The sequence below is a fragment of the Symsagittifera roscoffensis genome, chromosome 5 (assembly GCF_963678635.1).
Source record: "Symsagittifera roscoffensis chromosome 5, txSymRosc1.1, whole genome shotgun sequence".
Taxonomy (NCBI): Eukaryota; Metazoa; Xenacoelomorpha; order Acoela; family Convolutidae; genus Symsagittifera; species Symsagittifera roscoffensis.
The window spans coordinates 27,530,550-27,554,285 of record NC_087066.1 but is presented as its reverse complement, the minus strand read 5'-3'; the positions used below and the strand labels follow the sequence as shown (position 1 = coordinate 27,554,285).

The 23,736-nt window shown below is 34.8% G+C and overlaps 3 protein-coding genes across 4 annotated transcripts in view; all 3 read left to right on the top strand.

The window, feature by feature from the left end:
- Positions 1 to 23,736, top strand: part of LOC134845545 (Golgi reassembly-stacking protein 2-like) — a 581,279-nt gene that overhangs the window by 141,030 nt on the left and 416,513 nt on the right. The gene's annotated exons all lie outside the window — the stretch shown is intronic.
- Positions 1 to 23,736, top strand: part of LOC134845546 (uncharacterized) — a 334,750-nt gene that overhangs the window by 141,035 nt on the left and 169,979 nt on the right. The window lies entirely within an intron of this gene.
- On the top strand, positions 13,354 to 20,216 carry LOC134846219 (hybrid signal transduction histidine kinase M-like). The gene is made up of 5 exons (XM_063863483.1): positions 13,354 to 16,055; positions 17,585 to 17,901; positions 18,122 to 18,535; positions 18,759 to 19,469; positions 19,757 to 20,216. Exons 1-5 carry the CDS (start codon positions 15,354 to 15,356, stop codon positions 19,881 to 19,883), a joined length of 2,271 nt encoding a protein of 756 aa, XP_063719553.1. The 5' UTR covers positions 13,354 to 15,353; the 3' UTR covers positions 19,884 to 20,216.

Sequence of the window (23,736 nt, the reverse complement as noted above, 5' to 3'; positions counted from 1 at the left end):
AGGAGATTATAATCGATTATAATCGATTACCATTGATTATAAGAGATTATAATCTCTTGGAAATTATTACGATTATAATCAGTTATAAATCCTTTAAACACCTAATTTTAGTAATTATAATTATTTAGAAGAGTCAAAAAATCATCATAATAATCCTTTATAAGCGATTACTTGCGCCTAAACTTGGATGCGGGTATCAATTAACCTAAGAAAACTTGAATTTACAAACAGAATAACTTGTTGTGGAAGCTTCATTTAGCGATAAAATTTTCTTTAATAAAACGAAACAATTGTGGGCAAAAAAACAGATTAGAAACTTTCGATAAATTTTTTATCTTTTTATTTTGTTTTCCATCTTCTGAAGATGAATGATGGGAACTTTGACTAAATCGCATATTTTATACGCGTTTGTATGTTTATTTAAGCTGGAAATGATTTAACAATTAAAACATACATACTTGAAAAACAAAAAACTTAATGAAATGAAATGAAAGAAAAACATATACATAACCAAAAAAAAAGATAATCAGACAAATGATTTCGGCATATTTCAGCAATTTCGTTCGACTACGTCTTTAGCACATTATGGCCGTCTACAGAATAGTTTTTCTAGCCAAAAGATTTTCGTATCCAGCTCCCAAAGTGCTCGTTGCTTTTTTAAAAAAAAGGAGCCTCACCACGCCAACTCTTCAAATTTCTACCCTTGACTCCAAGTTTTGAACTGTTATGTTTTTAGGACAATCCAAAGTTTGGTTTTTGGAATCCAATCAGATCGTTCCAGCATCCCCTTTAAATACCTATGTTGGTCGTTCGAATGTCCAGAAGGCAGTCGAACGTTTTTGATAGGCGAGTTGGCCCCGCTCCACAATCCAAAAAACTTCAAACATAAGTAATTTTTTTCCAATTTTTTGCCTTGAAAATGGCGAGGAACTTTATATTCGGGTGTGTTTTTGTTTTAGTTTTTCCCCACGCAAAATTAGTTATCACACATGATCATAGGAATGGTTCGATTGATATATCATAATATAACTCATTCAGTCGTGATTCGAGCACTATTGAAAAATTTCAAAGAATTCTTTCAGTGTCGAGAGATAATTGGTTCGAAAATTTGAGATAAATAATAACTACGATCAAGTGATTCAATCGAGTAAATTTTTTTGAAAAATGATAGCAATTTGTCCTACAAACTGAATCAAACAATTTTTTTACCAAAAAAAACTCATTGTGGAAGCTTCATTTAGCGCTTCCTTGGCAATAAAATGTTCTAAAACTTGAGTTATCAGCCTCTCTTACAAATTTTCCATTTGTTGATTATACAGATATCTACAAGTTGGTAAAAAAAAACTCCATGAATTAATTAGTCACAAAAACCCAAGAAAAAACAACCATAAGCTAACTTTTGTCCGATATTTTACAAAGAAATATTAATAGGGCAACGGCATTCTGATATTTTGCATTTTTGGTTCTTTTGTATCCGCAAATTCGGCCAAGTTCATGAACGTTTTGATTAGATACGTTGTGAAAATTGAAACCAGCTCTCAAAATATGACAAAGCATAGAGAGTTTCTCAAATGTCCGGCATCTAACCGTTTCCATGATTGATTGTTTTGGTTTCACGCATCAGTGGAGTGCCTGCCTCATCATGATTTATTAAGCTGAAAATTTCATGTTTTTCTCCAACTTTTTAGAACATTTTCTCGAACAATTCTTTTCAGGTAATTGCTCTTCAGCTCAAGAGGTTTTGCTTAGAAAGCTTGTTTTTATTTGAAACTATATATTTTTTGAAAAACTGAACGAGCATCTTGAATTCACACACTTAAAGAGTTTTAATTTTTTTGGATGTTGGCATCTTCTTTGACGAATTGGGTGTTGGCATCTTCTTTTTCGTATAGTTCAAGGTTTCGTTTTAGTTATAATTACATATACATTCCATTTTAGAACCATTCTATTATTTTTGTTTCTGGTCACCGATGAGTTGTCGATAATTTCATGGGATTCAAAGCCCGCTGCTTTTGACTGCATGCTTGCTAATCTTAGATCCATAGGATGGCCAGTGAACTCAAAAAATGTAGTAGTTGTTGTCATGGGGCTTCCAGGTCTGTCTGTATCCACAGGTGGTGCTAGGATGATGCTTATTAGGCATTTTGATTCAGATCATTATGATCCGAATCTAAATCTACAATTTCCAATTTAACAACCAATGGAATAAAACCAGTGTCAGAAGTTTTTGGCTTAAAAAAGTTATAATCATTGAAAAATCGTAACCTGCTTGCCTCTCTGCAAAAGAAACTACCCTCTGTCCATTCTCAATTGCTAAGGTCTCAGGTATCAAAACAACTTGAAAAATTGTCCTCGGCGAAGAAACCTGGAGCAATTTTCTATTTTAACGATCTCGATGGTTGATGTCTGGTTTTTCGTTCCGCTGAATTTGGCTGTTCATATTGATTTTCTTGAGACTCAAGTCCTCGTCAAAATGTCTGAAGGAGTTGAGGTCACGTTGTGAGGGGTTCCTGCTGCCAGTTGTCGTTTCCTCGTTGTCGTCACGTTTCGATTACTTTAGAGAGGCTGTCAAAATCAAGATTAGTAATGGTACCTTAAAAAATGTTCGGCTTCAGTTTTTGCGCAGACTACATGAATCCTATTTTAACGGATTCATGTAAAATCATGTAAAATCATTAAAGTACAGTAAAAACATAGTCTGTCAAAAAATAAGTTTTTTGATAGACTATGATTTTTTGTACTTAAGTGATTTTACATGATTTTACATAAATCCATTAAAATAGGTTTGGTTTTTTTGTGGACATTGCTTGGATTTTAAGTTTAACTGCTTGAATAAGTGTTTCTACGAATCCGTTGGACATTTTTGAATTGGAACTAGTAAAACACGAAGTTTTTTTCTACTCTGATTGATTTTGGAATCGCATGTGAAGAATGTATTCGTTGAAACAATCAATAAACGGTCTTGAAAAGCTCTCGAATCAATTTTGACCAAAATTTTTTGATACTTTGTTTGTACCAAAAAAACAATGTAATTGGAAGAATTTCAGCTTAAACCGTGTCATGAGTTTTTATAATGGTCGATGCTCATAGATCACCCAAATTTTCTGACTCGTTAATTTAAATTAATGCTGAATGAGAGTTCAAAAATTTACTTGCGAAAGAATTTGTTCTGCAGTCATACAATGAGGTTGTTAATGTGAAGCGTTGAATCTGTTGGAGGCATTCGTTTTATTTCTTGTATTTTTGTTTCATATTAAACTGAGTATTTTCAGTCAGGTTATAAATTTTTGCTTTTAGTTTTTCGAATGCAGTTGTATGTTTGCTCGAGCAATTACAATCGATTTCTTCATGAAAAAGATGAACTGTAAAATATTTCGTATGGGTGATTGATTAGGGACATTTTCATGAAATGAATAATCGACCCGAAGAAGGAAAAAAAACTTCCGTTTTGCAAGGGATGCAACTAATGTTAAATGAAGCGGTTTTAATGGTCTTCTAATGGGTCTTCTGATGGGATAAATCCAGACTCTGGGATCTTCAAACCCAGCCATTCGAATTCTTCATTAGATTAAATACAGTTTGGACTTTCTCGACCAAACTGTGTTTGTCAAGAGTATCTTACTCGTTGAAATTTTTTTTGTATCTTCAAACCGGTAAAAACCAGTCAGAAATTGGTAAGTTCTTGTTATGTTTCCTTCCCAATAAATTTCACTGTTTGCTCGTAAAACTGTTCAACTTCTATTAACAAAATAAGTTTTCTGGATCCAATTTTGTGAATCAGACTTCTCCGTTTGAGCTTTGTCTTAAAAGAGGTGCTGCATCTGGTGTTTGTTGTCAAACTTTTGTTTGCTTTTGATTTCGAATCGAACAAAAACTATTCGAACAAAAACTAAGTTATTTTAGCCGATGGGAGTTTGATCGTCTGTTTCAATACTTATAAATTGTATTTGGGAGAACCCAATCTCAAACCCATATGACCCGCAAATTCCAGGTCAGATAAAACTTCGTCGGATGCCATACTCTGATGTTTGTTGTTCACGTTTCCTATCAAATCCGTTTCCTATTTAATGACTGATGCACAAAGAACGCCAAAAATTCTAACTCCTTGAATATTAGTTTTATGAGGGTTAGAAAATCTAGTTGTGAAGGAAGCTGTTGTCTAAAATCTCCCATGGAGATGTTGTATTTTGTAAGGTTGCTGGATTGAGGACAATTTTCTGGACCAGTTTTTCGGCCCGAAGAACTATCAAAGTTCTTTTAAGATGCCATGGATGGGAAGAGGTGTAAATGCAGCGGTTTTATCTTCCGATTGGTTAACTCCAGACTGAGATTTTTGAAATCAGCCATTTGAGTTCTTCGTTGACGTATTGGTCCTTTTTGGTGAAGAAGTTTTTGTCTTCGGTCAGTTTTTGTCTTTGAAGAAATTTTTCGCTATTTGTCTGTTATCGTTGTAATTTACTTTGAAAGAATTTAAAAAATTGTCTGGATTAACCATACTAATAATATTTTTCCCATGGTTCAACTCATCATTCTTTGAAATGAAATCTGCTAGGCCTGCCACTTAATCCACAAAATCAAAATAAATTGGTAAATTTAGGATTGATAACCGACAAAAACAAATGAAATTGGCAAATGTAGGATTGGTGATCCCAGTAAATTTTCAGGAAACTGAAATTAGACTTAGAAACAATTAGCATGAAAATTGCACTCAGTACGGTAAAGCTGATGATTGGTACTTTCTTTTAGAATTGAAAAATTAATACTATGAGTGGAACAGCTAGCTAGTGGAACAGCTCAAAATTAGCTCGAGTCTCTAATTGTTTAATCCTTTTGTGCCTGAGAACACAAGTAAAAAAAAAATGACACGCCCCTCCTCAATGAAAAATCATGAAACTAATTCTACAAAATTCGAGATGATTCACGACCCAAGTGATAACAGCTCCAGAAAGTAAAAATGGCCCTGTTAGAACCTGTTAGTAACTAGCAGCGGTGGGTTGGGGAATAAAAAATCGTATGTTATAGATCTAATTAAAGGAAACTTGAGTTCGGAATTCCAGCCCCTGGACGCCTACTTCTGGTGTTAAGCCCTAAATAAATAGTCCCCACTCGACTTTTGGAAGCCATATTTCGGCACTCAAGGAACGCAGGGAGCTAAAATTGTGAGTTAGAGGAATGATTATAGTTCATGAATGTATTATAGTTTAAGCCAAATCCATAGGTTGGAACGGAAGTTGTTAGCACGTGAAAAAACTCCCTCATACTGGGAATAGGAAATTTACGGATAATAATGAGCTCCGACATATTGATTCTTTGTCAGCGATATATACTAGATACCAAACAAAGAAAGACCCTCACTGAATAGAACCCCTAGATGACTTCTTCCGATGGTAATAGCCTGGGAAAAATGATAACGAACTTTGGAAATAGGATGATTTGGGATGATTTGCTAAGACATGGATGTAACTTTGTAGGTAGCATTCTCATGGTACCCTCACTGCAAATATAGAAAGTTGACCTCTGGTGATCCCAGGCAACTTTAACTGACTTTTTGGCGTTTCAGCCCAAACACGCACACCAAATCTTTAAATTAGCACCAAGAAGTGGCCTTCCCCCAGTTCCAACCCATGGCAAAAAACAGTGAAACAACTTGATTGTATATAAGCTGATAAAAATTTGATCAGAAAACGAGTCTGAACCTAAACGCTGAAGTTGCAACACTGAAGTAATATATCGAAGGAAAGTGAAAATAGGCAAGCAATGGATTGAAAATAACTAGGTCTGATGGACTAGTTTAAGCCACTAATTTGAGCAACTCCTTGGACAAAAGAAAAGTGTCTTAAGATAAAAAGAAAATTAAAAATAGTACAGAACTAGATGTACGTCTCTCAAGCTATATGAATTGACAAAGATTTAGTTTGCCTCCCGACAGGTGTTTTTTGGGACCATTGGACCACTAGTAGACGAGCTACCCTCCCTGGATAGCTAGAAAGTCAGGGTTGAAATAGAGCTAGAATGGGAATTTAGGACCCTTGGAAAGAAGTAGCAACCCATGAAAATGATTTCTCTCAAAACCCCAAGATATCGCAAAGCTAACGGGAAAATTAAATAGAACTTTTGGAAAGTTGCTTTCAGACACATACTGTGGTTCTGAGGTGACATTGGATCCGATATCTGCACAAATCAATTAGAATTACCCTTAATGATATTGGCACCTGTAACACGAGCCATCAGTGGCAAAATTTGACTACGACTTTTCGCAAGGGTACCAAACAAATGTCAGGAGTTGTAGAAACAATACTAACTCTAACTGTAACTAAAACTAAAAAAAGATAATGAACAGCTTTTCTTTAGGCAGAAAGATCATGCTAAACGTGCAAAAAACTGGTTTTCACCGCTGGTTAGAGAACAATCGGTGATGAGCTACAGTATAGTTGGTTCTCAATCAGTGAGAGCAGTCAAACTATCTCAAAGGAATGGTGATCTGTAGAGAGAGTATTAATTTTGGCAGTACTACTGAGTGTAAATGACCGGTTGGAACTCTCTAGAGAGAAAACGAGTTAATAGAAAACGGGAAATGGAATCGCGATACAGAAGTTGTATTGTTGATATGGACTCTTTCCTTTTGATTAGATTGCTATGTAAAATTTTTGTCGCATTGAAGCGCTCTGTAACTGTAACTTTATTTTATTGAACTTAATAGCATTTGAAAATTCTTCCAGTTGCAACTGCGAGCAAAACAGACGCAAGAACAGTGACAAAGAGGGCGCTCAGCATCATACAATACAGGAATAGGGGATACTTGCCACCATTATAATTCTGCATTGTTGATAGTAGAGAACCTCCGTCGCTCGCATGCATATATTACCCAAGGGTCAACTGCGGTGCCGTTATTAAGAAGAAGAATGGCTTTAGAGAAGCAAACCCATAATTTTACAGAAAGAGCTTTTTATTGTTTCCCTCATTCTAACAAAAATTCTTTGTTTTTTTTTCCGTAAATTGTCTAATTTTGAAAGACTACGCGAAATTTTTTGATCCAAATTTGTGAACGGTATTTATCCGTTGGAGATTATTGACAATTCAAATGCGACCATTTTTATCATTTTGAGTTTATTTCTAGAAAACAATTTTTATAAACTTTGAACTTAACGCTAGTTTAAATGGCTGAATTTTTCCTGCACGTCATGTTGCACCCTAGTCGATCAAGGGAGGTTATCTTGCAAGATCTTGCAAGAATCTTGCAAGATTCTTTTAAAGAGGATGCATCTCTTTAAAAGATCTTGCAAGATTCTTGCAAGATCTTGCAAGATAACCTCCTTTAAAGATAACCTTTTTTTGCAAGATCTTTAAAGATACAATTTTTTTGGGCAAAAACAGCTTTACACGCGAAGACAACCAAGTAGCGTTCGTGGAAGAAGGAAGCAATCTTAGCTACGCATACATACACACAGCCCGCTAGGCGGTTGCCCCCCGAAAGCTTCTTTTTTTAAAACTTTTTTTTTGTGATAGGCGGCTACCTTCAAGTTTTGATCGACTACTTATACCTTAATCTCTCAAAATAGGAAAAACGCATTTGAGAAGAAGTCGTTTGTGATGAAAGCTTCACTTTCCTAGAACATAGCCAATCGAAGATTGCAAAGGAGTAATGAACGCAAGTAAACATTAAAAAATAACATTGACGTTGTTGAAAAATCTCAACTTTCAAAACTCAAAGAAAAAAATAGAAGCCCTTTAAGCTCTTTAAACTTCTAGAACAATTTATGATGGGCGCTTTTTTGATAACATGAACCCGACTTGAGAAAACTGGATCAATAAGTAAAGTTTTTATTCTCTGGAAATCTAAAAAGTAAATTCCACTTTCAAAACTAGAAATCGATAGTCGAAAAAACTAAATATCCCCGGTTTGAACTAATTAAAGCAATTCGTCACAAAAAATTTTTGGCCAATAATCCTTCAATTTTCGCAAACCGGTAGCCGCAATAATTGCGAATAAATTAAAAAGATTTGATTGGTTGATACTTTTAATCTCATTGAATAAATTAACAACAAATATGCGACTACTTTTTAACGCATGATTTTTGTCTAATTTTATTCGTTAAGCATTTATTTAAAGTTTTGGATTCTCGTTCTAGAAACAATTTTTTTGATCTTACACCTAATTTCTGTTATTTTTTTTTGTGTTTTTCGACAGAAATTTTGGGATGGTTATCTTGCAAGATTCTTTCAAGATTCTTGCAAGATAACCTCCATCTTGCAAGATCTTGCAAGATAACCTCCATCTTGCAAGATCTTGCAAGATAACCTCCATCTTGCAAGATCTTGCAAGATAACCCTCTTTTGCAAGAATCTTGCAAGATCTTGCAAGATAACCTCCCTTGATCGACTAGGGCAGTTTTCTAGTCTTTTGTTATCTTTTGGATTTTGTTTTACCCAGTTCTTGACTGATTGATGTAAATAGATGACTTCAGACTCATTTTTTTTTTAGTTTAATGGGTTTTAGAATTTCTTTGAATTGAGCAATTTTCATTTCAATTCTGGTTTTTCCATTACTTTCAAAAAAGAATTGAAATTTCGAAACTAAATAAGGATTTTTTTTAAAAAAACCCAACAGAATTCCCAAAAACGTACTTTCTGGATTTTTCTTACAAAATCAAAAGGATTTTTGAGAGTCTTCAATATTGAATGTTTGCGTTCGTTTGTCTCACAAATTCATCTATTGGATTTGAATGGAATAAAGAACTGTCAGACTAGTTTTATAAGCTCCTCCGTAAAATGGAAGGAGAGGTTATTTGCCGCTTGTTTGACTGGATGATCTTGATTTTTGGTATCTCGTTTTGAAGGTCTCTTAATTTTAGCTAGTTCGATATATAAAATTTCTTGACTCTGGGCAATTTTTTACTTTTCTTTCGGGATTTTAAAATTTTTGGTTGTACGACCTTAGAAGTTACATGCTGTAAAAAAAAGCGTGTTTTACACGAACAATTGCATGGTGATCTTTAACAAACTTACTGCCTCAATTCTTATAAAATTTTGTCTATCTACACCCAACGTGGGCATTTATTTGAAAAAACTCCGATCGGTATTTAGAGATAGGTTTTTTGCTGTTTCTCAGTTTGAAGGTCGTAAAACCAAAAAATATAAAATCCCGAAAAAAAAGTAAAAATTGCCCAGAGTCAAGAAATCTTATATATAGAACTAGCTGAAATTAAGAGACCTTTAAAATGAGATATCGAAAATTTAAGATCATCCAGTTGACCAAGCGGCAAATATTGAAAAATGTTTGCAATGGTTTTTCGTCGAAACAAACTATGCTTAGAGGAACTTTTTCGTCAATGGTTTCCTTTTCTTGTCATAATTCTTCATGTTGTTAATGATGATATCGCTGAGCCATTCTTGTTTTCAGCTGGAGATGTCACAATTAAGGCTATTTACACAAATGCTCCCCAGATTTCGTTCTGCGTTTTCTCTGTTTTTGTGAGGCCCCGTTAACCTTGTGTCATTCTAACTTCACGCACGATCACCGACTCGCTCGATTCAGTGCAGTTCGCTTGCAAAATGTGAAGTTCAGGTATCACCTCTTAAATTAAACTACACTTAGGAGTTTTTGTTTGACCCAGAAACTGCTTGAAAAAATTCTATTTCCAATAATTCTTGCAGCTTTTCAGGAATCGTAAAAGGGCTTTCGCCCTTAACAACGTTCCAGATAAAAAAATAAATCTAAAAATGTAAATTAAAAAGAAAAATGTAATTGACTGGGGGTTTGAAAGTAAAATTTGTCCCGGTTGAGCCACACGCAACTTTTTTTTTGATAAGAACGCATTCAATTATTGATTTTTATTGTTTTAGCTGGCATTTTTGGCACAATTGTGGCTTGACGTCCCGGGTTTACCAAAAATGCGAATCATACTATTTTCATAAGCACAAAAAATTGCATGAAAGGTCCATGATCAGTGATTTTTCAAACTGTATGACTAGCTTTTTCTTTAAACTAAAAAATTTGATTTTTTAAATTTTAATTTCTCAAAATTTTTGTGTTGGGTTCGTAACCAATCACAAGTGGCAAAGAAATGGTTACTCAAAATAGAATCACCAAAATTTTGACCGTCTCTCAATCACATTCCATCGGAAATGGCCTGAATTGTCTTTTTTGTCATAAACAAAGATATAATAAAAATATCAAACTTTAAAAATTTAGCAAAAATTTTCAAAGTTGCTTTTTTCAATTTGAGTTTTAAATTAATTTTGCATTGATCGAGGCATACAAAAAGATGCCATACAAATAAATAGGAGTTTTGAACATTTTTTGAAAGAATTTATTTTGTGAAATAGAGCAAAAATCAACTTTTGTCTATCCAGGACTACGTTATGCACACAAAAAACTAATTTTTGCTGGCAAAATTTTTTTGAAATTTGTTTGCTTAGGTAACAAATTCGTTTTGCGATTGAAAAAAAAACTAGAATTTTTTGGGGCAACTTCGATACTACTTAGAAAAATTTTTGCTGTCGCCATCAAAAAATGCTAATTCCATATGTGGAAATTGTATGAATAGCAATTTTCTGACAAACAGTTTTTTCTTTTTTTTGTGAAAGACGACACACCAATTTTTAAGCCAAAACAAGAAAAAATCCTTTGAAAATTGGATGAATTCATTTTAGCAAAATGTATGAAATTTTTATGAGTTTTTTTTTTCATAGATTAAGTTTATGGAATCATATGACTAGCATTTTCTGTCTATGGAGGTCAACCCGGGCTGTGGACAACTCTGACCAGATCGAAAATTTATATTCACACATGCTTTTATTCTACTCTTTTTCACATTAGTGAATAATTCAATCCTACTTTTAAATTTTAAAGCAATCTCAAATGCAATCAATAGATCTATCAACTGGTCAATTTTACCTGAAATTTTTTGAAGTTCCAATTGACTTCTGTTTCGATTTAAAAATTCTGGGTTTCATTTCTAACACCTTCATTTGATTTTTAGTTTTCTCTGTTAATTTTTAACAATCTACTTTGCTTTCGTACGTGCATTTATCAACACAAAATAAACATAACAGTTACCATGCTCATTCAATTGTAGTAATTTTTAGCCATCATGCTTTCTTAATTGTTGGGCTATGTCGGTTAAAGAGTGCCTCCGTTTCGCACAATCAACAGTGCGTTCGACTGGTTTTCTTTTTTGTCAATTTTTTCTCTTTCTGTTTTTGTCAATTTTTTTTCGCCAGCAGTTAGCTACCTTTGTTGCTTCTTTGCGCCGATGGCATTAAGTCTTTCGCCTGCTTCACTGCCTGTTTTTCCCTAAACGGTACACCACTACGCCTTTATTAATTACTCTGTTTTCGTTTTTAGCGCATAAGGCGTGATTGTTTTTAGCTTCTTGACTGATTAATTCTAACTAAGCAAGCTTAGGGTTCAATCAACCCTGGTGTCAGGCTTACATCTAGAGTTTCAGCTGCTAGTTTCGCTTTTCTCATTTTTTTTTCGACACCATTGGCACTATTTGGTCAGATTGCGCAGCAATGACTAGATCAACCTGTTCGTTGTTTAGAATGCGATGACCTTTCGAGCTTTCCGACGAAGGTTCTAGGTCACTTCCTTTGTCACAATCCTTTATTGTCGGGTATTCGTTTGGCGTCCCGCGTTTTCGGTTAAAACTTTGCAATATTTGACTCAACATTTTTTAATTTTGATTGTTTACTAAAGGTTTTTAGCCAGATTGCAAAAGACCGTATTTTTCTCTCAAGAATGGTGCAACTCAAACGGTGCTTTTTAGTGGATTCATGATTTTAATATTAATTTAGTACCCAACGTTTTCATTTTCTTTTTGCCACCTTTGGGAACTTTAACTAGAATAATCCTTAGTGAACAGGTGGTTCGTTAACTCATTCCGGTGACCCGATGTTACATGGTTACATCAGTCCGGCGAAGAAAAGTCGCAACATCTACTTTTTAAAAAATTGCATAATTTTCCGACTTAGCTCAAAAAGGGCGTATGCTGTAAGCAAAGGTGAAAATATATCTAAGCATTTATGAACAGAACTATATCTGTTTCATCTGTCCTCTGTTTGATTCCATTTGATTGATACTCATCTGAAAGCCAGTGATTGATATCCTGAGCTCGAAATAAAAAAGGTAATTTACATGTGTTGATTTTTGAAAAAAATTATCGGGGTTTGAAAATTGCCAATCTGGCTAACTTGAGGCAATTAACACGCGAGATATTTCGCGCTATTAATTACGGGCTATTCAATCCGCTCATAACACGTTCCAAATTGATTTGAGTGAAACTTACATATGTTACTAGAACTCAAGAATATCATTTTGTAGTTGGCTCCTCAGTGTGCGGGGAGACGCTTTTAAAAACATCAAAAAGTTCAATTTTTCAAAAACTGCTTCAAAAACGCTGAAGGGCAGTCGAAACATTCCGGGCTTCGCTCTGATACGAGGGGTCTTGTTTAAATTTAAAAGTCGATCAAACTCATTTTAAAAATCTTGAACTCATTCTTGTGATTTGTATCGAGAGTGCCATTAGTTCAGAAAAAATCTCAGTTTTACTTATATCGTTTGCTGTCTGAAATATGAGAGAAAGAGTGGGTCTTTGAGCATTTTGCTTTTAAAAGTGAGCTTTTTCTCTTCTTTTTGTTTTATTCATTTTTAAATCTTCACAGGTGAGGTGTTGAAAGGGATAAATTGAAAGAGAGAGGGAGAGAGTGAACAGGTTAGAAATCGTTTGAAGCAATCGTCGTCCGTTCTTCCTGTTTCATCTGTCCTCTGTTTGATTCCATTTGATTGAGGATGGAAAAGGAAGTACACAGTTCATTGATCTGATAGGTCATTCCTCATCGTCGTTCTTCTTAAATCAATTTCCTCTTCTAATTAACATAAGCATTACAAAAGCCACAAATAAACACCTGAAAAGTTACGAAGATTAAAAATGTTCCGGTTTTAGTTATAGAGTAAGCACTAGAAAAAACGGAAAATATATCAACATTCCAAGAGACCAAGAAGAAAAAATTAATTAATATTGTCAAGAATGTCATTTTTATCAAATAGGATAATCAATTTTGAGCAGCTTCACATCAGCTTCAGATGCAGCGAGTGAGTGATATTTGTATATTTTAATGTTAACTTAAAATTAGAACAGGAAATTGCAACAGAGCCGGTCATAATGTTTGTTCTTAAAACTTAATGAGAGCACAGGGGGCTATCATTGTAACCGAAGGACCGAATGTCCAAAAACTTTCAACCAATCAACAAACCTAAATTTTGCAAAACTGATTTATTTTCAGCCTTACTTCTTTTGATTTCTGAATACTGAATACTGATTTCTGATTAGGTGGCATAAGTTTCGTCTATTTAGTATTTCGGGAATGATAGATTCCGCATTGAGCACCTCGACCCGGGAACTTTAATCCTAAATCTACTAGCACCATAAAAAAGAATAATCTTTAAATGACTTTTAATGATTGATGATTGATTAATGACAAAGAATGGATCACAAAAGGAATGATAAATGTCTTGCTTTTCATACCTTTAACATCAAATAAACCACCTCATCCGGCTAGCACCATACTTTTACCAATCGTGTCATGTTTCAAAAGCGGCGCCGCATTTCATCTACCGATCAATACGATACGCTGTGTTAAGTTGTGATGTGTTTTGTAAATTGAAAGGTCTTTAATTTGTTACTCAACTTGTGTTTCCCTTTTTGTTGTTGTTCCGACTTTTTTGATCCTATCCTTTTCCTTCTGTTGTGTTTTGTTTATTTTTGATCCTATCCTTTCCTTGATGGATGATGTGATGTTTGTTGATGAGCTATTGGATGTTATCTTCTGTTGCAGTATATGTTAGATGTCGTCCGTTTGAATTCTATGACCGTGACTTGTCAGTTGTGATTTTTGATAATGATACACAGAGATATCTTTCATCTCAGCTGACCATATGTTGTCTCTACTTCAACTTGACTCATCGTGGATCTCAATGACGATGTCCATCATTCGTGTCTTTCTACTGACCTTTTATTCACTTCAATGAACCGCGTTTTCTTTGTCCCTTTTAGCCCTGTTTTGGTTGACATCTGAAAACATTTCAAGAGTTAAAAGGTGAACAATACTGAGCGAGTTGAAAGCGATGCCAAATTGTTATTGTTGTTCTGGTCCGTCGGTGCTAAACAGCTTAGATCAAGTCAAGTCGATAGATCTGTTCTATTTGTCACTTCGGGGAGGGGGATTAAAATTATTTATCCTATTTTGTATATTATAAGACTCAATGCCTAAAGAGCCATAGGGTCTCTCTTCATAAACTCAAATCGCCTTATCTGTCGCCTTATCAAATTTCTCACAAATAACCGAGAAAAACGTCAATATCTTTCTGAAATTTGAAACTTTCAAAACATCTTTTTCCAGCATATTGGTAAGAAAAATTGATAGAATAAATTTGATCCCATTGAATTGATTTTGTATTTGATGATTATATGATTCAAATAATTTTCGAGCTTGACATTATATTGACCTTAATTTCGGCCCGTCCGGCCCATTTGTAATTGATTATCATGTTTCTTGGTTTGGAGTAATTACCAAGGGTTCTTATAACAATCAATTGCTCTGAGCGACAGTCTAAAGCAATAGCGAAGCTTCTCTAATTGGTCAATTGGGTTTATCCAATCTAAGACAGGTTACAATTTTGATGGTTCTGTGCTAACTCCAAATTACAACTTACGAAATGGTTAACCTATTGCTTGTTACTTAATCAAGACGGTCCAAGCTGAGACAAAAACGATTATCTAATTATTCCAACTAATAATTGTACAAACAGGGGCTTAATTTGTCCGAAAAAGTCATTAAATTACGTGTTAATTGGTAAGTCTATACCAAGTTCCTATAAAGACTAAAACCTGAAACTGGCCCAATCGAAAAAATACTCTTCCAAAATCAAGAACCATAAAATTTACTCATATTCGATTTCGATCGCGCGTTTGGAGATTAGATTACAAACAACACTTCTAGTTATCACTACTATTATTTTTCCGATTTTTTTTATCTCTGCATTTCGACCGTAACAAATTTTTCATCTGGTGTCGCAACAATTTTAAATCCATCCAATAGAATTAATCGCTCAAAAATCCTTCAGATGTATCCTTTGAACAAAAATATCTTTAATGTGCCGCTATAAAAAGAAAAATATTTTCACCTCCAGCATTTCACTATTTATTTGCTGAAGTATCCTTTAAAATTGAGCAATTCCACTATTTATCAATTCTTGTGCAATTACAACTGAATTTTGTTCAGGAAAATTAACATTTTATAGTCACTTAAAATTTTTCAGTATAAGATTTTTAGAAGTTGATTTTGAAAAAATGCAAGCTGATAGTTGTGTTGTTCCTGCTTATTACAACCCAGTTACTGTTTATACCAAACTACCCAGAAATTTTTCACCAACCGGGTCCTATTTAGCCCTAAATCAGGGATCAAGTTCTTCGATCCCCCCTAACTCATTAAATACCTGCAGCAGATCCTACTCGTACAGAAACACAAACGATTTTAACCCCTTGAGAATTGGCTGTAATTACAGAAATCAAACAAGTCTGGTTCCATTAGATGGTGTTAAAAACAATTTCAGCAGCGAAAGAGACAATTTATCCTCTGAAAATAGTATCCCTATAAACTCAGGAGCAGAAAGTTTGAATAAATCTTCTTTACCAAACTACCATTCGCCATCAACTTTGTCATCAATTTCAACCTATCTGGAGGTTTCACCTGTTAAATTGGAGACTACAGTTACAGAAAACGAGGACAGATTGCGTAATCATGACAACCATGCCGAACAGTACAGTTGTTTTTCGTCGCCAAGATCCCAAAATGGGTTTGAGTCGAGAAGAGATTCCAATCAGTCAGAAATTTACGCAGCAATTTTGAACCGGAACTTTTCGGCTGAAAATAATGACGACCAATATCATCAGAAGCAGAAAACGAGTAGCAATGGTGCCCTGTCAAATTATAGCAGCAATAGAAGCTACACCGTCTATGATTCGTTTTTGAACTTCACAACTGAACTTTTGGTAAGCTTCAAACTTCATAACACGAAAAGTGCTTCAAATAAAACATTTCATAAGACATTTCTATGGTACTGGATTTTTGTCAGAAATCTTATAATGATATGAGATCCTTAAAATATGGGATGTTTTTGAAATTGACACCTCCTATTTGGCGCCAAAATGATGAGCGCTGTTTTCATACAAACAAGCCTCCTGTTTTTTATTTAAAATATTTTCGATTGCTGATCTAGTGATCTAGTTGCAGCCATTTTACACCAAACAAAATTACTCAATCCATTAGTTACCCAATATTGGTTTAATGTCATATTTCTATTGGGTCTTTGATTAAATAGGCAAAAAAGCGAAGGTGAGTTTGAAGGGGGAAGTTTTCAAAGAAGCTCCATTGGTGTCATTTTGTCTCGCGTTGCTTCTAGCTGGCGTCGCTTTAATCTAGTTGAAAGTTTAGATGGCATCAAATAATGTGATCCTAATCTGATAATCTGACCATTGAGTGTTAACTCAATTAGTCAATGCTCCCACCAGGCTAAGAGTGGGTAGCTCCGATTCCTTACCACTTTCAAGTGAGCCATTGAACTTAGAGAGAGTAGTGTCGATTTGTTATCCTGGAGGGGATCGAATGTTTTGACTTCTTTAAGTTTCACTTCTAAGGCGCAAGAAAATCAAAGCACTATAAATTTGTTACCACTTATCGCGATCAATCAATTTTACATAATTGTGTACCTATGTTACATAATCGGGCCCGCGATAGGTAAGCTGAAATAATTGAAAGGTGTCTTCTAAAGAAGAGAAGCGAGCCGCATTTTCAGAAATGAAAGACATAAAACAACTTAAAGTCAGCCGAAGTAATTAACAGGTTCAGAGAAAGGTAGTACTATGTTGTTTATAAAAAGCATAGCCTAGTTATGAGAGTCATTTCATTAATAAAAACGTTGACGTCTGATAGTATCGAATGAAATTAATGTCGACCATTTGAGAAAACAGTTTGTGAAATCATTTTACAAATCCCGATTAGTTTAAATCCTCAGATATCAACTAAAACTTATTAAAAACTCACTCTTATCTTAATTTATTGGCTATAAACTTGCTAACAATTTTTTGAGAGAAGTTTCCAAAAAGTCTATAATTGTCATTTTTTATCTGAAGTCGACCTCTGCATTCCATTCTTTGTCTCAATCAATTATTCTAATCAAGTCTTTTTTTTGTTCCGACTTTTTACTTTTTTTTATCTGATTTAATCAATATTTATCTGAAGAGCCGTCACTTGAGTTGCTGAATATGACTGTTTTATGTCAGAGTTTTGAAGAGTTCTTTATTTTACAAGTATGTCAAATGTAATTAACTCCTCAATACTTTTCAACTACTATCTAGAAATCCCGTCCCTTTTTAAAAACATCGGCTGTCAAATTTTTATGGGGAATTAGCTTTCTTTTTTGAAAGGGTTTGAGTTTAATCAAAAACTGCCTCATATAATCACAATCAAATTCTGGAACAGACAGAGCTTTTTAAATCTTATACCCGTGTTTTGTTTTTAGGACTCAGTAGACATCAACTCGACCAGTACTTCCAGCTCAGATGGCGGACAATCAGAAGGAAAAATAACCAAATCCAAGCAACCCCACCCAAATAGTCAGTCTAACAACATGTGCAATGTATCCCAACCTCACAACAACAACAACAACAACAACAACAACAACAACAACAACAACATCAGCAATAAAAACAACAACAGTGGTATGGGAATATCGTTCACTAGTCTCAAGAAGCTCTCCAATACTTCTGCAGCATCTTGTCTGGGAATAGACCACATCAGGGAAGACCCGGAATCAATCATCGATAACCACGTGTCCAGGTGAGATTTTGGAAGATAAAGATGAAATTGCCAGTGCTTCCACCTTCAACCAGAAGCTGGGTAGTTCGAGGCCCCGCTCTGATTAATATTTAAATTCTTGGGGGTTAGGCAGATCAGAAAAAGAAACTCTAAGATCATAATTAGGTATTAGAAATTTTTTCGTATTAGGTAGTTTTATGTAGCGCTTCTTTGTTTGACATGTCTGTATTTTTGTTGGCAGGGTGTTTTGCGATTCGACTCAGAGTCGAGTGAATACGCAGCCAAAGACAGCTGACCGGTTCCCAGCCGTCACCTTCCAACATCAGTACTACCAAACTCCAATGAACAGCCAACAGACATATCACCAACGCAATTTGTCCAGCTGTAGCCAAGGTCTAGGAGATGTTGGTCTCTCATATCAAAACATCTGGCAAGTTCCCAACATCATTAATTCAGGCTTAAGAACTGGAGAAGGACACAGAGGAAATCCGCAAAGCCAAAAGTACAGGATCTCCCCAGTGAACACAAGATCTGGAGGGGCTCCACACAAGCAAATAGTGGCGGATAACTTAAGCAGCAAATCAGCAAGCTCTGGGATCGATTCCGGGGTGTATGATGCCCAGAGTGTAGGCTCGTCCGACAGCTACGGTGGAAAGTAAGTCACAAATATCTGGCTTTTAATTACTCATTCATTGAATCACTTACAAAAGTTTAACGACTCTGTATCCGTAGTTTTCATAAAAAATAACATTTTACTTTAGAATTCAAGTTTTAATTCAATAACCTATGTTCAATTATAGATTTAATGTTGATTTAATGCTTTATTCAAGGAGACACTTGAGAAATTTTTCAGAGTAACCAGCTTTTTTTGGTTCTAGGCAAGCAATGGTGACTCACTGGGTTGAAACACACAGACAAATTAGACCAGAATTGAACACAACGACCCCGATACTCGCATCCAACAAGCTCAATTTAGCCAATGGACCGCTACCAGGAGGTTGTCCGGGACCTATTTCAGCAACCAGAACATCGGCAGAATCCCAGAATCACTACATGATTCCCTTGAAGTCTCCGAGTCCCCTAAGTTCCATGCAACTGGCGATGTCGGCTGTGGGACCGCATCAGCAATATCAAATGAGCCCAAACAACGCTTTTATATACAGTAGCTCCACAAATGTGGTTCCGCCTAGAGTCTCATACCAACTATCAGACCCCTACACATCTGGAAACATCACCAACACACATGCCCCCAAGATCACAAATAACACATCATTGATCACAACAACGTCAACCCAAGGAAGAATCACGTCATCTTCTACCCAGTCACCAGTCTTCAACTTTTCCATCGGTTCACAGAACGCTCAATTGAACAATACCCAGCAATTCCCAGGCACATTCCAAATGGCAGGACGTAGCGGTTCGAATCCGCGTCTGAATGGATCATCATCGAATGCGTCTTCGGACAGTGAGCAGACAGTAGTGGCTTACTACTTCTGCAACGAGACAATACCCTACAGGACTATTGTACCTTTCAAAAATGTGACACTTGGACAGTTTAAAGCCCTATTGACAAGGAAAGGAAAGTTCAGGTAAATACAGCATGTTTGGATTTACTTGGTTGTACTTACTTTAAATAATAGTAAGTTAATATTTAGTTAATGGCACTGAAAATATGGAAAGATTGGTATCATGCATGCGTAAAAATTGATATCATTTCTACATGTGACAGAAATTGATATCATATGACAAGTTGAGAGTTTTTAACTTTCGTTATTAGACGATATGGCCCGTTGACCGTTATCAAATGTCTTTGATATTCATATAATTTGAACGAAGTTGTTATTATCAGCAATTAAATTAGATATTATGTTTCTAGGTATTTCTTCAAGATGCGTAGCAATGATATTGAACTTGGGGGAGTTGTTCAGCAGGAGATCACGGAAGACGAAAGCCTGTTGCCCCTGTTCGACGGAAAGATCATCGGAAAAATCGAAAAACAATAGAACTTGGAGCCTTTTTGTCGCTATTATACAACATTTCGTCTAATTATTACCGCGAAAACTGAAGGAGATCAAACAAATAAAAACCGATTGTTCCGACAACTGTCCGAGTTACTTAAAACTCTTTAGACAGATAATAAAAAAGAAAGCAGTAAAGACGATGTAATGGCAACATTATTGGCAAAACTGAGACACTTAAATCAAAATTAGCCCATAGAAACTGTCTATGGACCAGCGCTCAAGCTCAAGATTGGCTGCAAAAAGCATTAAGCTTGTCTCGCTTCAGAACGTTTAGATTATAGTACGTGATCGAATTTTTTGATTTAAATAATACAATTTAAAGGTTTTTATTTTTAATTCTTTTAAATACTAAAAACTAACAAGACTGCTCGTGTCAGGGCAAAGCCCTGAATGTTCCGACTGCCTTTTAAGGTTTATTGAGCAGTAATGACATTAAAAAATTGAATGTAATAACCCAAATGAAAATTTTTGTTTTCTGAAATTTGAAGTTTTTTTTTCTGAAAATCAACCCCCCCCCCCACACGCCATATAAAGTACGAAAAAATAGATTCGATGTTAGTAACAATCAATTATGGCAAAAAAACTTATTTCAACCAATTTGGACCGATTTCTTGAACGGATTAAATTTCCGCTTAAGCGTTAAAAGTGCGAAATATATCGCGCGTTAATTGTCACAAATTGGCCAAAATGGCAATCTTTAAACCCCAATAACTTTACGAAAAATGATCACAGGTGAAATATCTTTGAAAAAAATCAAATTTGAGCTCAAGAAAACAATACCTTTCGAATGATATAAAAAAATTCCGTCAAAAATGGCTAGATAAAAAGTCAAAAATTGTCTGAAGAAAAAAAACCCACCCCGAGCACAAATATTCCGTTTCTTTTGTATCGAAAGTCGGAACAACAAGACTGCTCGTTTAAAGTATACTTTGCCCTTTACAGTCTATGAAAAAGTTGGAAAGAGAAAAAACCACCCGAGCACAAATATTACGTCCTTTCTGCAAAAGTCAAAACTGCTCGTATCAGGGCGAAGCCTTGAATGTTCCGACAGCCTTTTTAAGGCCTATAAAGTAGTGCGCGCAAAAAATTTTGCAAGAATTTCGAAAAAAAAGAAAGACACATGATTTCTTCTCGAAAATCGTCCCCACACACTATGTAAAGTACAAGGTGATGCATTTCGCTTATAGCAAATACTTTAGAAGACAAAATAGCATGCCTCATTTCAAATTGCGACAATTTCTAGGACAGACAAAATCTCCGCTGACGTTTCAAAAGAACGAAATCGTGTTCATACGTACATACATAAACACACGTATAAATTGTTAATGAAATTTGGCTATTGCGATAAGAAAAAAACAAGCGAATTGCAAAAATTTTAGTACTATTTCAGACCAGTTGAAATCGGAGACAACAAACAAGGGTTTGCCACGATATGAACAATCGTTTTTTGTTACTGATAACAAAGTAGCAGCAACCGTTTGTAAATTATGGCTTTTAAAAAGCAAAATAAGTCAAGTTTTATCAGTCCTATGTCTGGAATTTTAAGTGGAAATTTGTCTGACAATTTGCAATTACACTCTTGCTTGAAAGAAAATAGCGCAAGTTATATGCTGGTATCTGTTTTCTATTCAGAGCAGTTTCGCGGCTGATATAATAGTTTTCAACAGAAAATGCTTATTCCCAAAAAATCGACGAGCCAATTTGGTTCAAATATAAAGATTTTTCTCTATATTTGCTTCATAAAATTGTTTTTGCTTAAAAAATTCGGGTTTGAAAAAAAACAATATGGCCTTAATCAGGAAAAAATAAATGTTCGGTTTTAAAAATTTACTCGTTGAAAATGCAAGTGTCCATTATATTCCTCTCAAAAAATTTTGAAATTGTTATTAGACCAAATTTCATTAAATTGTTTTGAGATCTAGTCGACTCTATTCATTACTTTTTGATTTAAATTATATTATTCACTGTTTGATAGTAGCTGTTGGTGAAGGACAAATAATTCAGTTCAAAAAAAAATTTGCTTAATTTTTTTAAAAAAGATTTACTGTTCGAGACTAGCTAAAACGCAATTTGAGAACAAACTTCGCCTTGATACAAACAATTTTTTTAGATAACTTTTTGTTGATAGTGCTGATTGTCAAGGTTGATTTTGTTTGAAAATGTCTGTCAAACTTCTTTGTTATTCAAGAGATTGGATTGTTTTTTTTGCAATTTGAAAAACAAATTGAAGTGTTTTTTCCAGATTTTTGTAGGAAATGAGGTATTTATACGTATGCTTCGTGTGCTTTGTTTATTAGAGCCAATTTACAGAGCAGTTGCACACCGCTATATTATCATGACTCTGCGGTTGCTATGAAATGAGCGGGGGCTATTCTCATGGGCGAAGAACTAATAGGCAAAAGACCGAAAACAAAAACAGCCGAAAGTCAATAATTAAAATGAATCAATTGCCGTGCAACTAAAAGGAATTAAATGAAACAATATTTTGCTTCTTTTATAACAAAATTCTTGCAATATAAAATTTGTTCCAATTCGCCGGCGTTCAGTGATAATTTGAAAGCTTTTCATATTTCTGCCGTTTTAATATTCAGCCAATTTTAATATAAAGTGCCTGGAAATATTCACTTTCAATGAGATAATCACGCTATGAGATATTCTTTCCTAATTTTGTAATAATGAAATCTGACTTATGAGGGATTCCACGGAAATGAGCCTTATAAAGTACTCGTTGTTCCGACTTTTGTAACGAAAGTAACGGAATATTTGTGCTCGGGGTGGGTTTTTTTCTTCAGACAATTTTCGACTTTTTAACTGACCATTTTTTTTTCTGTATTGATTTCCTGAGCTTAAATTTGAAAAAATATTTCACCTGTGATCATTTTTTTGTAAGTTATGGGGGGTTTAAAGATTGCCATTTTGGCCAATTTGGGACAATTAACGCGCGATGTATTTCGCACTATTAACGCGTAAGCGGAGATTTAATCCGTCTTAAAAATCGTTCAAAATTGGTTGAAGTAAGTTTACTTGCCATAATTGATTTTTTATTAGGATCACAATTTATCACTTTGTACTTAATATAGCGCATGGGGGATGAATTTCACAAAAAATCTCAAATTAAAAAATATATATAGTATTATTTGTGTTTATTACATTTAAGTTTTTCATGTTATTACTGCTCCATAGACGTTAAGAGGCAGTCGGAACATTCAGGGCCTCGGCCTGATACGAGCAGTCTTGCTTAACTTTGCTGCTGAAAAGATTCGTATTCATGTCGCACCTCGAAATTGTTTTGGAATGAATTGAGGTAAGCTAATTGGTTTTTGTAATTCCCAAAACATTCATATTTTGACTCTTCAAGTTCGATGTTATCAGCCCAAATTCCTTAGTTTGTCAAAATTTCCTTTATCAAATTTTTTCGAGACCAAGCAAAAGTGCAGTTGGAACATTCATTATTTTGCCCTGATATACCAGTAGTCTTGTTTTTTTTTAAAATTTTTTGCAATGGTATTACTGTTATTAATTTGGTGGAGTTATATTATTCTTCTGACTACTCTAAAATGGGAATCAACAAGGGGCATAGAGTGATTTATCCCCGCGAGATTTGGGTGCACTGAAATATCTTAGAGGAGCCAAGCGTGGTATTACATTGAAAACATTTCCGGTCTTATAAAACGAAGTTTCGAAAAAAACACTGGAACTCCATTCAGGCTCAAATTACGTGAAAAGCGGATGAAATTTAGTTTTCAGTTTAACGTGGAACAATCTGTGCTTCGTCTTTCTACAACATATTCAAAGTTTGTTTATACAATATAAAGCACATTATCATCTGCGGGCT